Source organism: Quercus suber, unplaced genomic scaffold (genome assembly GCF_002906115.3).
Source record: "Quercus suber isolate HL8 unplaced genomic scaffold, Cork oak 2.0 scaffold_150, whole genome shotgun sequence".
NCBI lineage: Eukaryota > Viridiplantae > Streptophyta > Magnoliopsida > Fagales > Fagaceae > Quercus > Quercus suber.
In genome coordinates, this window is record NW_027069611.1 from 203523 (window position 1) to 216367 (window position 12845).

Below are 12845 nucleotides of genomic sequence, written 5' to 3' on the forward strand. Positions count from 1 at the left end.
TTATCTAGCTTTAGAAAAATCGTTTAAGAGAGTTTAAATTTCAGCCTACTCTCTTAGGTTCTTGGCATATATGGTGAATTGAAAATTAAGATACTCATTGGAAATAATTAAAGTTAAATGCCAAAATCAACATGTATATTTATTATTTAGCATTAGGAAAATCGTCCAGTTGAAAAACAATCGCGAATGAATATCTTAATTCTCAATGAGTTTAGTGAAGCCTTGGCTTGAATGTTTTTATTTGGCTGCTGAATACGCCTTGAAATTAACCCTTATAAATCTAGCTAGTCCGAATAAAATGAATGATTTAATTTTTTTTTTTTTAGAGTTTCAACTTGTAATGTCCGTTTTTTATTATTATATTTTTTGTCATCAAATAAAGATATCAATCGGTTTTTTGGTGTAAACGGGAATTTAATTTTAAATTTTTTATTCAATCATCAAAAAATTTACCAATTGAACTAATCAGAGTCTACAATAATTCAATATTTAATTAGCAAAACAATCGCACGCCTTTTGGCCATTTGTATAGCCCTTTGGCGATTTGTCGCATAGCTTCTTTTATTTATTTATTTATTTTTATCTTTCTCCAGTTTCTCTTCTATTTAATTTTTTAAATATTCCTAAAGTTATTTATTATTTTTTTTTATAGAAAACTATTTTTATACAACATTAAAAGGGACTATTTTTTATATTTAGAAGCAAAATTTTTTATTAATTTTTTTGCAAGAATCAAGAAGACTATTAATATTGTCAGGATCATTATTATTTTTATTGATATGTCAACCCTCAAAATTTAAAATCAACAATTTCCTACGTCAGTAATTGCTCACGCTGATTCGGTGATTCCTTTCACACAAAAATTTATATATATAAGCATTTCAACCATGTACTTGCAACCAAGCCTCCCTCCATCATTCAATTGATAGAGATGGAAGCCTCTGCAAATCCCCTAGTGAACATCAATGATTTTGAGCTACATGATTTCATTGACGAGACCAATTTCCACCATTGCATCAATTTAATCCGAGGAGGAAGCAATGACCCAGTTGTGAATTTTGATACTGATCTTATTAATAATTGTTTTGTTGATAACCAATTTGGTCCGAACCCGGGTGACATGTATGATTTTAATGCTACTACTATGATGTCTGACCCAAATACTATGTTCAACACGTTGGGAAGTTTTGGTGATGATGTCAAGGACGGGGATGAAGATAATGATAGAGAGGATTCCTCGGCAACCACCACCACAACCACCACTACAACCCCGACGAAGAGGGCGAAGGGTGATCGGTCAAGAACTTTGATTTCAGAGCGGAGGAGGAGAGGAAAGATGAAGGAAAAGCTTTATGCATTGCGTTCCTTGGTTCCTAACATTACAAAAGTATGTCCCAACTTTTTTTTTCTTTTTATGTTGTGTATAAATTTCATCATGATTCCATTTATAATATATAGGGTTGTAAAGTAACTCTATTTGGGTGGTGAATGATTTAATTATCTAAATGATAGTATATAAAGTGATGTTTCATTGATAACATGTGTAGATGGATAAGGCCTCCATTGTTGGAGATGCTGTACTCTATGTGCAAGAGCTGCAAAGCAAGGCTAAGCAGCTAAAATCTGAGATTGCTGGTCTTGAAGCATCCTTAGTAGGATCAGAAAGATACCAAGGATCAATTGAAAGCCCTAAGAAGGTTCAAATGGTACAAAACAACTATCAGGTTTCCAAGAAGATCATCATGCAGGTTCATATAGTCTCCTAATTTGTATCTATCTATGACCAATTGATACAAGTTCCAAAATGCTTTTTTTGCAATCATTAATATGAGTGTGTGAATGTGGTTTTGTAGATGGATGTGTTCCAAGTGGAGGAAAGAGGGTTTTATGTGAGATTGGTGTGCAATAAGGGAGGAGGGGTGGCTTTATCACTATACAAGGTTCTCGAATCCCTTACTAACTTCATAGTTCAGAGCTCCAACTTGGCCACAGTTTCTGAGAGATTTGTACTGACATTTACGTTAAACGTATGCTTCCTTCTCTCAATAATTTTTCACTTTCTTCTTCTTCTTCACTATTTATTTAACTTCTTCACTACTTCAAGTTGTTTATTAATTTAATTTGTTTGATGTTATTTGATCATAACAGGTGATAGATTCTGAGCAGGAAATCCATTTGCCAAATTTGAGACTATGGATTGCTGGGGCTCTAATGAACCAACAATTTGAATTAGAAACACCTTTGTCATATGCCTAGCTAATTTCACTCTCTCTCTCTCTCTAATGCTAAGATGTATTAGTACTGTGTATCAACCATGATATCTGGTTAATCTGCAATCAATGAGTGCATGAACCTTGGCATGAATACAAGTGTTCATTTGCTAGAACGAGTTACTATGCTCTTTTTAGGTGTAAAATGGAAGTTTTATTTATATATATAAACTGATTACATATACAGAGAGTTACAGTTACTATGCTCTTTTTAGGTGTAAAATGGAAGTTTTATTTACATATATAAACTGATTACATATACAGAGAGTTACAGTTACTATGCTCTTTTTTGCCACTGTCTTGGAGCCACATTTTTAATTTTTTATCATTTTTTGTTCGTTCATTGAAGTTTGCAGCAATTGGTACCCCCCGCAACTTGGGTTTATCATCAATTTACAAAGTGGTTTTAATATTACTCATATATATGAATGCTATTTTTTTTATTGCAAATATAATTTAAATACACCAACTGAAGCACATTGTTGTGCCAAACTTTGTCTCCCATGGCATGCGTTAGCTAGCCTGGCAAAATTAAAAATAAAATAAAATAAAATAAAAGCAATGGATCCAAGAAGATGGAGGTCAAATTGTTTAATTAATTGTTTGATGCTTATTCTTCTTACCTCATTGCCAGTTCTTTCGGTTCCAAGTCTAACCATCAAAACTTAAATAAAAATTTAGTCTTACATGTTGCTTTGGTCAGCCATACCAACTTTTGTCCTCAAAATAACATCAATCAATCATTCAATACACGGATGGATGGATGGATGTATGACAGTATATAAAATGTCACATTATTTAAAATTAAATTTGTAATATTTAATCTAAACTAGTTGATCAATCTCAATAGAGATGATCTTAATACAATCAAGTAATAACGTTTTTATACATGCTCGATCATTTACATGTACTTTAGTCCCTTAGAACAGCGATGCCTCCTGTTTCTCCCAAAAGTGAACTCAAGTTTGATCCACCTACTTCCCCTTAAGAATTAGGAGGCAGCTTGACCTTCCTTTAAAAAATAAAAAAGGTCACGACTTTTGTCACAATTAACCTATGTGGCAGGTTGTAATTAGCTACTTATCACTTTCAAATGAATCCACCATTCACAGTTTGATACATATACAATCATAATAAAAATTGTAATATTTTATATGGTCCATTAATTTTTGAAAAAGAATTATATGGACCATAAATACTTATCAGTTATCACAATAGAACAATAAGGCCGTAAGGTTAACTTCAAGCTTATGCGGTAGCAAACTTAATTTAGGCCATAAGTTTGAGTTCGCGTAATACTATCTGTCAAGCGCTTGTGGATTGACTTGGCATTGGCCCAAAGCTTTTTAAGTGTAAAATAGAGTTCACACTTAATTTTGAGTTTCTCTATACTGATTGGGTTCACTCTTGTCAAGATTACATCACTTTAAACTTTCAATCGCACGGTTTCTATTTTGACAAATCCATTGTCCGATTCAAATTTTTTATATATGCACACCGTGCTTTGAAGATAATAAAAAATAAAAAATTAGGTATTACTCTTTGTTAATGTTACACTATTTAGAACATGTGAGGTAATCTTTTATGTTTTGGAGGAGATGTCTCATGGAGCGATTTCATGAAGCCAGCCTTTCCAAGCATGTGGGTTCCACATAGAAAGTCACATATTTTTGGGTCTCACATACTGTGAGAAGGTAACTTCATGAAGGAGTTCCATAAGAGAATTTTCCATGCTTAGAGGGCACTTTCAACTTGTTAACTTCGTTTATCTTATGGGTATGTTAGGATTGCCATTTCTTACTCAAATAAGGGGTTTTGTAATTGTACATGTGTTGATTCATATAAAGATTAAAGTAGTTATAATAGTCTGGAGTCTGGACTATGTGGATTTCATTCTATTAGATGTATGTGTATTGCATGAGTGTGTATGTTGAGGCCCATGTTGTATGTCTACTAAGTAACTTTGGACTATATAAATGATTATGTAGAACTCTAATTGTAACTTGATTAGTCTTTTTGTGTTGTAGCACGGAGGATCCAAATTCCACTACACCTATGCCTGGACAAAGATTTTGATTCACTGTTTGAATGGTGCATTTAATTCCACAAAATTAAGCTTGTTACAAAAATAAAACAAAACCTAAATATATAGTAAATACTACTCATCATCCACATTTCACAAGAAAGAAAGAAATCACTAGACAATAAACTAAATAATTCAAATTAGGTTAAACTTAAAAATTTACCAAAACTATATTCATGGGACAGAAAAATAACCTCGGGGTACAAATTTGGAAGAACCAAACTGCTTGGATCTAGGTGAGATATTTGCCTTAGCATTCCCGAGTAAAACGCTCTCTATGAAGCCTCGTACGCTCTCTAGGGAAGAAGAAGCAGAGTTGGTCAGGAGCAACAAAAAAGTGAAAGACAGCCACCATGCCGAGTTTAATGAGGGACCCAGCGATGGCTCTTCTCCACGAAACAGCCACAGCCATTGGAACCAGTCCACTGCGTCGTTCAGGGACAAACTTGTGGGCGAAATACCTGGAGCGTTTGCCCAGGCTTTTGATTTCACAGACCAGATGGAGGCCGATAGTGACTCGGAAAATGATGAGGAAGATATCAATGAACTCCGCGCAGGATTGGTGGCCATCAAGCTATCGAAGGACACCAAGAAACGCTTACGAGAGCGCTGGTGTAAGGCCGTCATTGTTAAGTTGGTGGGGCGGTCAGTAAGTTTCTCCTACATGCAGAGTAAACTGAATCAAGTCTGGAAACCTGAGGGTAGAATGGACGTTGTGGACCTCAGCCATGGATTCTTCCTGGTTCGTTTCTTCTCCAAGGAAGATTTAAACGCTGTTCTAAGACGAGGACCTTGGTTTTTGGGGGACCACTTCCTATCCATAAGGCCATGGGAACCGTTTTTTAAGCCTTCTTCAGCTAATATCTCTCTGGTTGCCGTATGGATTCGTCTCTACGAGCTCCCTATTGAACTTTATGAGGCAGAAATCCTGAGAGAGATCGGGGGTTCCATTGGGAAGGTGCTTAGAATAGATACGCATACTGCCATGGAAGCTAGGGGCAAGTATGCAAGGATGTGCATTCAAATAGATATTAACAGGCCATTGATTGATACTATCCTCATCGGGCGGTTCGAGCAGGCTGTGAACTACGAAGGAATTCAGAAGCTCTGTTTTTCCTGCGGGAGGGTGGGCCATTTGAAGGAAGCTTGCCCATACACAATTCGCAAGAACAAGGTTTCGGTGGACACGGCGAAGGCTTCTCCGGTAGAGAACGATGGATCATGCAATGGGCATGAGGAATTTCGTACTGAATTGCCCAGTACCTTGCCTGACAAATACACGTCGGGTACGAGTGTAGTGGAGGAGGCACCAAGTCAGTACGGGCCCTGGATGGTTGTAACAAGGAAAAAAGGGGGTTACAAGGGAAAAAAAACAAAATTCCAGCCTGGGGGGGACCACCAAATCAGATGGGAAGGCTGTTAACCCGTCCAAAAATATGCGGCCTGAATACTCAGAGATGGGCTTCAATTCGAATAGAGGGACACCGAGCAACACTTCGTTGGGCTTCAGCCCAAACATGAATCCAGACATTGAAGGCGAGCCTGATGCCACCTTTGTTGGCAAATCTAGCCCATTACCCAATTTGGCCGTTAACATAAAGAAAAATCCTCACTCAGTGAGAGGCAAAAAGAAAATTGCCAGGAACGTTTCTTCTGGAAATATCCTTGAGTGCGCCGTCAAAGACCCATTACAAGGGTTAGCTACTAAACTCACATCCATCGCTGCCAATGCCTCTAATAGCGTCAACCATGGATTCGAGGCATTCCCATGTGACTCCTTCAAGGTCATGGCTTCCAATGAAGATGGTCTGGGCACCAACAATGGCTGGGAAGGGGGCCGAAACCACTCAGGTGCTCAATGTCGGGATCAAAGCATGGATCATGTACACGATGCGGTGGTTCATCTCGAAGGTGAGGAAAGATTGGGTTTTAAAGCTGGAGGTGTGGGAACTCCTTCTGGCTCTTTTTCCAGGAATGGGTCGGAGGATGAAATTGGGGAAGAGGACAGAATGGTCTCCGAGGAAGGGGGTGAAGCTAAATCCTCCTTTTGATGAATATCCACAACCATCCATCATTCCTTATGAAGATCATCATTTGGAACAGTAGGGGCGCTCTGAAGCCCAATTTTCAGAGTCATATTCGTGATTTGGTTCAAAATCATGACCCTGCAATTATGGTAATTATGGAGACTAAGCTTGGTGGTGTTAGAGCTAAAGAGATTACAGACAGGCTCCCTTTTGATGGGGCCATTCACACTGAAACGATAGGGTACGCTGGAGGTCTTTGGCTGCTGTGGAATTCGGACAGAGTGGAAGTGGAAGCTTTAGCCAACACAGAGCAGGAAATTCACGTCGAAGTTAAGGTACGCCCTTCTAACCTTACCTGGATTTTATCTGCAATCTATGCTAGTCCTAGGAGTGAGGAAAGGCGTATATTATGGGATAATCTAGCTAAGGTGGCCGAATTGCATAATAAGCCCTGGATTATGGCTGGTGATTTCAATGAACCTTTGATTGAGGAGGACAAATTTGGGGGCAGAGGAGTTCATGTTAATCGTTCGTTGGCCTTCAAGGAATGTCTGGATACTTGTAATATGGTTGATATGGGGTTCTCGGGGCCGAGATACACGTGGTCAAACAAAAGAGACCTCAATAATCTTATCCTTGAGAGGATTGATAGATTCTTCATGAACCCAGACTGGTGTTTGCTGTTCCCTGATGCAAAAGTCACGCACCTGCCGAGATGCCACTCGGACCATTGTCCGGTTCTTATGGAGACTCTTCCTAACAAGTCCACTCACCTTCCTAGGCCATTTAAGTTCCAAGAGTTCTGGCTCTCTGATATTTCCTTTCCCAATGTGGTGTCTCGGGCCTGGAACAGGGGCAGAGATTTGGCAGAGTGCATTAACACTTTCTCCAGGGATGCGTCGGTGTGGAACAAAACTCACTTTGGGAATGTTCACCATAAGAAAAGGAAAGTTATTGCTAGAATTTACGGAATTCAGAAAGCGCTGGCTGCCCACCCGAACAATGAGCTTATCAATTTAGAAAAGCAACTCCATCAGGATCTTGAACTGCTTCTTGACCAGGAGCGTGATCTGTGGGCCCTAAAATCTAGAATTAACTGGATGGTTCAGGGTGATCGCAATACATCCTTCTATCACGTTTCTACTATTGCAAGAAGGAAGAGAAATCACATTGCAGCAGTCATGGATGATTTGGGGAATTGGTTGACTGAAGAAAGGGAGGTGATGGAATACTTTAGAAGCGGGTTTGAGAAGTTGTATACCACCTCTCATGAAAGTGGTAACCGGGTGTCTTTTTTGGGGTATCAGTGGCGTGCTAAACTCACTGATGAGGTGAAATCCTCCCTTGAAGAGAGGGTAAGCACTGAGGAGATTAAGAGTGCTCTATGGGCTATGAAACCTTATAAGGCTCCAGGTCCAAATGGCCTCCATGCGGGGTTCTTTCAGCGTTTTTGGCTTACTGTGGGAGACTCAGTCAAGGATGAAGTGTTAAAAGCTTTTTCTGACAAGAAAATCCCAGATTATCTTAACAAAACTCACATTGTACTTATTCCCAAAGTGCAAGGCCCTGAAATCATTGCTAACTACAGACCCATTAGCCTGTGTAACTCGGTCTATAAGATCATCACTAAAATTATTGTGGCCCGGATCAGACCTCATTTGGAGAGATTAATATCCCCCCTCCAAGCTGCGTTTGTGCCGGGGAGAAGAGGGGTTGATAATTTCATAATTGTCCAAGAGCTAGTCCACACTATTGGTAGAACCAAAGGAAAAAATGGTCTTATGGCCATCAAGATTGACCTTGAAAAAGCGTACGACAAGATTGAATGGGGTTTTATCCGAGAAATGCTTCTTAACTTAAATTTCCCTATTAGTTTGATTGAGTTAATCATGAGCTGCATTTCTTCGGTCTCCTCTTCACTTCTCTTTAATGGGGGCTGCCTTGAGTCATTCCAGCCATCGAGAGGCATTAGGCAAGGGGACCCCCTTTCCCCTTACATTTTCATCATTTGCATGGAGTTTTTGAGCCATTTGATTGAGCTGAAATGTGTGGACAAGAGTTGGAACCCAGTTAAGACTTCCAGGAATGGGATGCCTTTCTCTCATCTCTTCTTTGCGGACGATTTAGTCCTCTTTGCTCATGCTAATCCGGAAAATTGCCTAGCTATCAGGGAAGTTCTTAATGATTTTTGTGCAAAGTCGGGTCAGACTATTAGTACAGCAAAATCCAGGGTTTTTTTCTCCCCAAATGTAGACTCAGACCAAAGAGAGGCTTTGTCCAATGTGCTCGGCTTTACCCCAACCTCTAATTTGGGCAAGTATTTGGGATTTCCGCTCAAGCATCTTGGTAGCCGTAGGCAAGACTTTTCCTTTGTCCTAGACAGAGTTAAGAAAAAACTTGCAGGTTGGAAAGCCAACCTCTTATCCATGGCGGGCAGAATGGTGCTCATTCAATCCTCTTCCTCCACTATTCCTGCGTATGTGATGCAAAGTAACATGTTGCCAAGTAAGATCCTAGATGGTTTAGACCGGGTGAACAGGAATTTTCTTTGGGGTTCCACGGATCAAGCTAAGAAAATGCATTGGGTTAATTGGAGCAAAGTCACTAAACCAAAAAATCTAGGAGGATTGGGGCTTCAAACAGCCAAAGGCAGAAATACGGCCCTCCTGGCTAAGCTTAATTGGAGGTTGCACATGGAAGGCAATGCTCCTTGGTCTAAAGTCCTAAAGTTAAAGTATTGCACTAGGCAAAGAATTAATTCCAGGAATGCAGATAGACTTGCTTGCTCCCCCACGTGGAAGGGGCTGAGGAAAGGGGAAGAGGTGTTTAAAAAGGGAGTGAAATGGGTGCCTGGCTACAACAGCAATCTGAATTTTTGGCATGACTGCTGGTCAGATCTTGGGCCGTTGAGGAATCTCATACAAGGCCCACTTCCCCATAAGACCGAGGATCTCAAAATCAGAGATGTGTACTCTACTAATGGCTGGGATTGGCCCACTATTCCATTCGAGCTCCCTCCGGAAATTAAGGCCACTATCCAGGCTGTTCCTACTTCTACTGTTGCAAGAAATGGGGATAAACTAGCTTGGAAATTCTCCCCTAAGGGAATTTTTGATGCTAGGAGTGCCTACCTCTTAGCTTCAAATGTCCAGGACACTAACACCTTTGATGGCTCCTGGATTTGGAAAATTGGTATCCTCCCAAAAATTCAAATGTTCATGTGGAAATGCTTACATCAGGCTATAGGTGTGAAAGAGTGCTTGGTAGCAAGAGGTATGCAGTTAAATGGATCTTGCCCGATGTGTCACGTAGCAAATGAATCCATTATCCATGCTCTCCGAGATTGCAATGTGGTTAAACCAACATGGTACCAACTTGGGGTTCAAAACAACAATTCTACCTTCTTCTCTCAAGGAATCAATGAATGGCTAAGCACCAACGTTAAGTCAAAACAGCGGTCTTCCTCAAATCACCCCCCTTGGAATGTTTTGTTTCCTTTTGCCATCTGGCTTATTTGGCAGCAACGCAACCAAATGGTCTTCAAGGGCAAAGGAGCAAACCCGCAGCTGCCTAAGAGCATCATCATGCAAGCCACGGAATATGCTTTGTGCATCAGTCAGTCTAGAAGGAACCAAACTAGTATGATTAACCAGATCAGGTGGGAAAAGCCAGATACAGGTTGGGTGAAGTTAAACACAGATGGGTCGGCTTCTGAGTCTCTGAACGCTGCAGGTTGTGGAGGTTTGATAAGGGATGATCAAGGGAACTGGATTGGGGGGTTTTCGAGATATATTGGGAATACCAACAGCTTCATAGCTGAGGTTTGGGCACTCAGGGATGGTCTTCAACTTTGCCATCATATGAACCTTCATTCTGTCATTGTTGAGTTGGATGCTAGTGCAGTAGTTGCTGCTCTCAACAACCCTGTTTATGCTAATACTATACTCTCCCCGCTGTTTGATGATTGTTTACTGCTGGTTGCTCGCCTTCCTCAGTGCCAGATCAGACACATCTTTCGTGAAGCCAACTTGTGTGCCGACAAGCTGTCTAGAATAGGCCTACTTCAATCTGTAAACTTTGTTTCATTTTCTAGTCCGCCTATGGACTTGCTCCCTCTTATTGAGGCAGATAAACGTGGTCTGTACACGAGCAGGGGTGGTTCTTTTGTTGCCCCTGTTCTCTAGTCTTTTGTTTAATTGAATTGCCAGTTTACCAAAAAAGATATTTGCCTTAGCCATTTGAGTACAATTATGGTTGCACAGATTTTAGACCAGATAAACATACAGTACATGATGCAACCATGCATGTAAAACGTTTGTGACGCTGACGCCTAGCTACTACAATCTTAATGGTTGATATAATGATATATGTCTTTGCATGCATTTAGGGTTGTATTGTTTGTGTAGTTTTTTTATGAAGTACCCGGCAAGCCCAAACCATATCAGTCACTCACTCACCCATGATGTGAAAGAACAATAGTGGTCCTTTTCTAGCATGGTTGTCTTATCCTTCCACCATGAATGACGCTCCTCTACGCATGCACATTCTATCACATCCTCTTAAGTCTAGGACCCTCCACTCCACGTGCTTGTAGCCAATCATAGATGTGGCCTGCTTCTCCGTCTTACTCGTTCAGTAAGAAAAATTATTTGATGAGACAATCTCGTAAGACATTTCTTTTACAATATGTACCTATGTATTTCACACTTTGTGAGAAAAGTCCCATAAGAAATATTCTCCTGTAATAGAGAGCGACCGACATCATAGATAACAACAACGTCGCAAGTAATGATCAATAGCGTTTGAAATTTGAATTTATGATAAGAACAAAAATTTTTTGACCTTAAAAATTAGGAAAAGGAAAAACGAGAGCACTGGGGAGTGAGCTCTGGTGCAGTTGGAGTTGGGACCATTTCTCCATAGCATGGGGCTCAAAAATGACCATAGAAATGATCGAGCTACACTATATATCCTCAAAATTTCAGTTCCAAAAGCAAAATGCAAAGGATGTGAATTATTTGGTTTGCAATTTTTTTCTCTTTATATAAAATAAAATAACCTCCCTCTAAGAGTAGGCATCGAAGATAAGAATCTTGGCCACTTGCCAAAATTAATATGTAGCGGATTACAGCTATGCTTTTTATTTATTTATTTATTTGGGTAAAATATCAAATCCACCCTTGGAACTGGACCTAAATGAATTGAATGGACTAGACCGAACAATAAGTCCATATAATTTTTAATATTTTTATATTAAAAAATAAAAATGAAAACTCAACCATTCTCCCTTTCGATTCTCTTACGTCAGTTGATAGTGTTTATATAAGCTACTAGAAAACAATGTTTTAAATTTAAAATAAGCATTTGTAAAAAGACCTATGATGCAAAATAGAATTTTAAAATTTAAAAACACTTTTTTAAGCTCAAAAAACGCCTAATCAGACGGACCTATAATACTATAGCATTTGGCTTTTCTTATTTTACGCAAATTATTCTCCTCAATTGTTGTTTTTAACTTTTTATTGTGTGAAACATGAATTGCCCTTGCCCCCCGTTTGGATTTTGGATTTTCTACAACTATAAGTAACTTTTTTACTTTTGTCCGTGTTTGTGCGTATAAAGTGCAGTGTTTGGACTTTGGATCCTCTAAATGAAAAGTCAGTCGGTAGAATGGCTTGTCGTTTTGGCTGAATAAAAAAAAATGAATAAATATATAAACAAATCACACCCAACCCTCTAAAATATAGCAAAATTAGACATTTAGTATATTGATTTTCTAGAAATGACCCAACACTTCCAAATTTTGTACCCCTTCTGTCTCACTTTTTTTGTTCTTTATTTCATTTTGAGATGTACCAAAATATTATTCTATTTTTAAAAATAAAAGTCATTAATTTATTAATGTTCCTATTATACTCCTATTAATTTACTAATTCAATTTTTTGATATTTTTTTTAGAGTAGTTTTGAAAACTTATAGATTTTTAAAAAGTAGACAAGACAATAAATAATATTTTCTTAAAAAATTTCACTTTTCAAACAAGATAAAAAAATGGGACAGATGGAGTAATTTTTAAGACACTCAAGCCCCATAATCCTCTACGCGTCAAACAATGTCAAAGGTCCAAACAAAATATTCTTTTTTTCAAGAGGAATATTCCCATTAAAATAAACAAAAATTTTAATATATTTATAAAATGTCATATTCAGCCCACAAAATTAAATTATAACTTTTGCGAAGTTTAAGTGCTTTGCCCCTAATATAAATATATATATATATTTATTTATTTATGAAGAGATTGACTTTGAAGAATCTGCCATTTTTTTATATTTTTGTAAAAAACACTTTTCATTGCATTAAAGCACATGTCAACATTCTAAATACATTTATAAATTATAACTGTAAGGTCACAATTTGTAGCCCAAACTCAAAAGATATGGGGTATGAGCTTAGTATAATGAATTT

General features: G+C 38.5%; 1 protein-coding gene across 1 annotated transcript; it reads left to right on the plus strand.

Moving 5' to 3' along the window:
- The first annotated feature begins 890 nt into the window (after positions 1–890).
- On the plus strand, positions 891–2455 carry LOC112032263 (transcription factor FER-LIKE IRON DEFICIENCY-INDUCED TRANSCRIPTION FACTOR). The gene is made up of 4 exons (XM_024065027.2): positions 891–1387; positions 1548–1748; positions 1854–2027; positions 2149–2455. Exons 1-4 carry the CDS (start codon positions 932–934, stop codon positions 2254–2256), a joined length of 939 nt encoding a protein of 312 aa, XP_023920795.1. The 5' UTR covers positions 891–931; the 3' UTR covers positions 2257–2455.
- The last annotated feature ends 10390 nt before the right edge of the window (positions 2456–12845 follow it).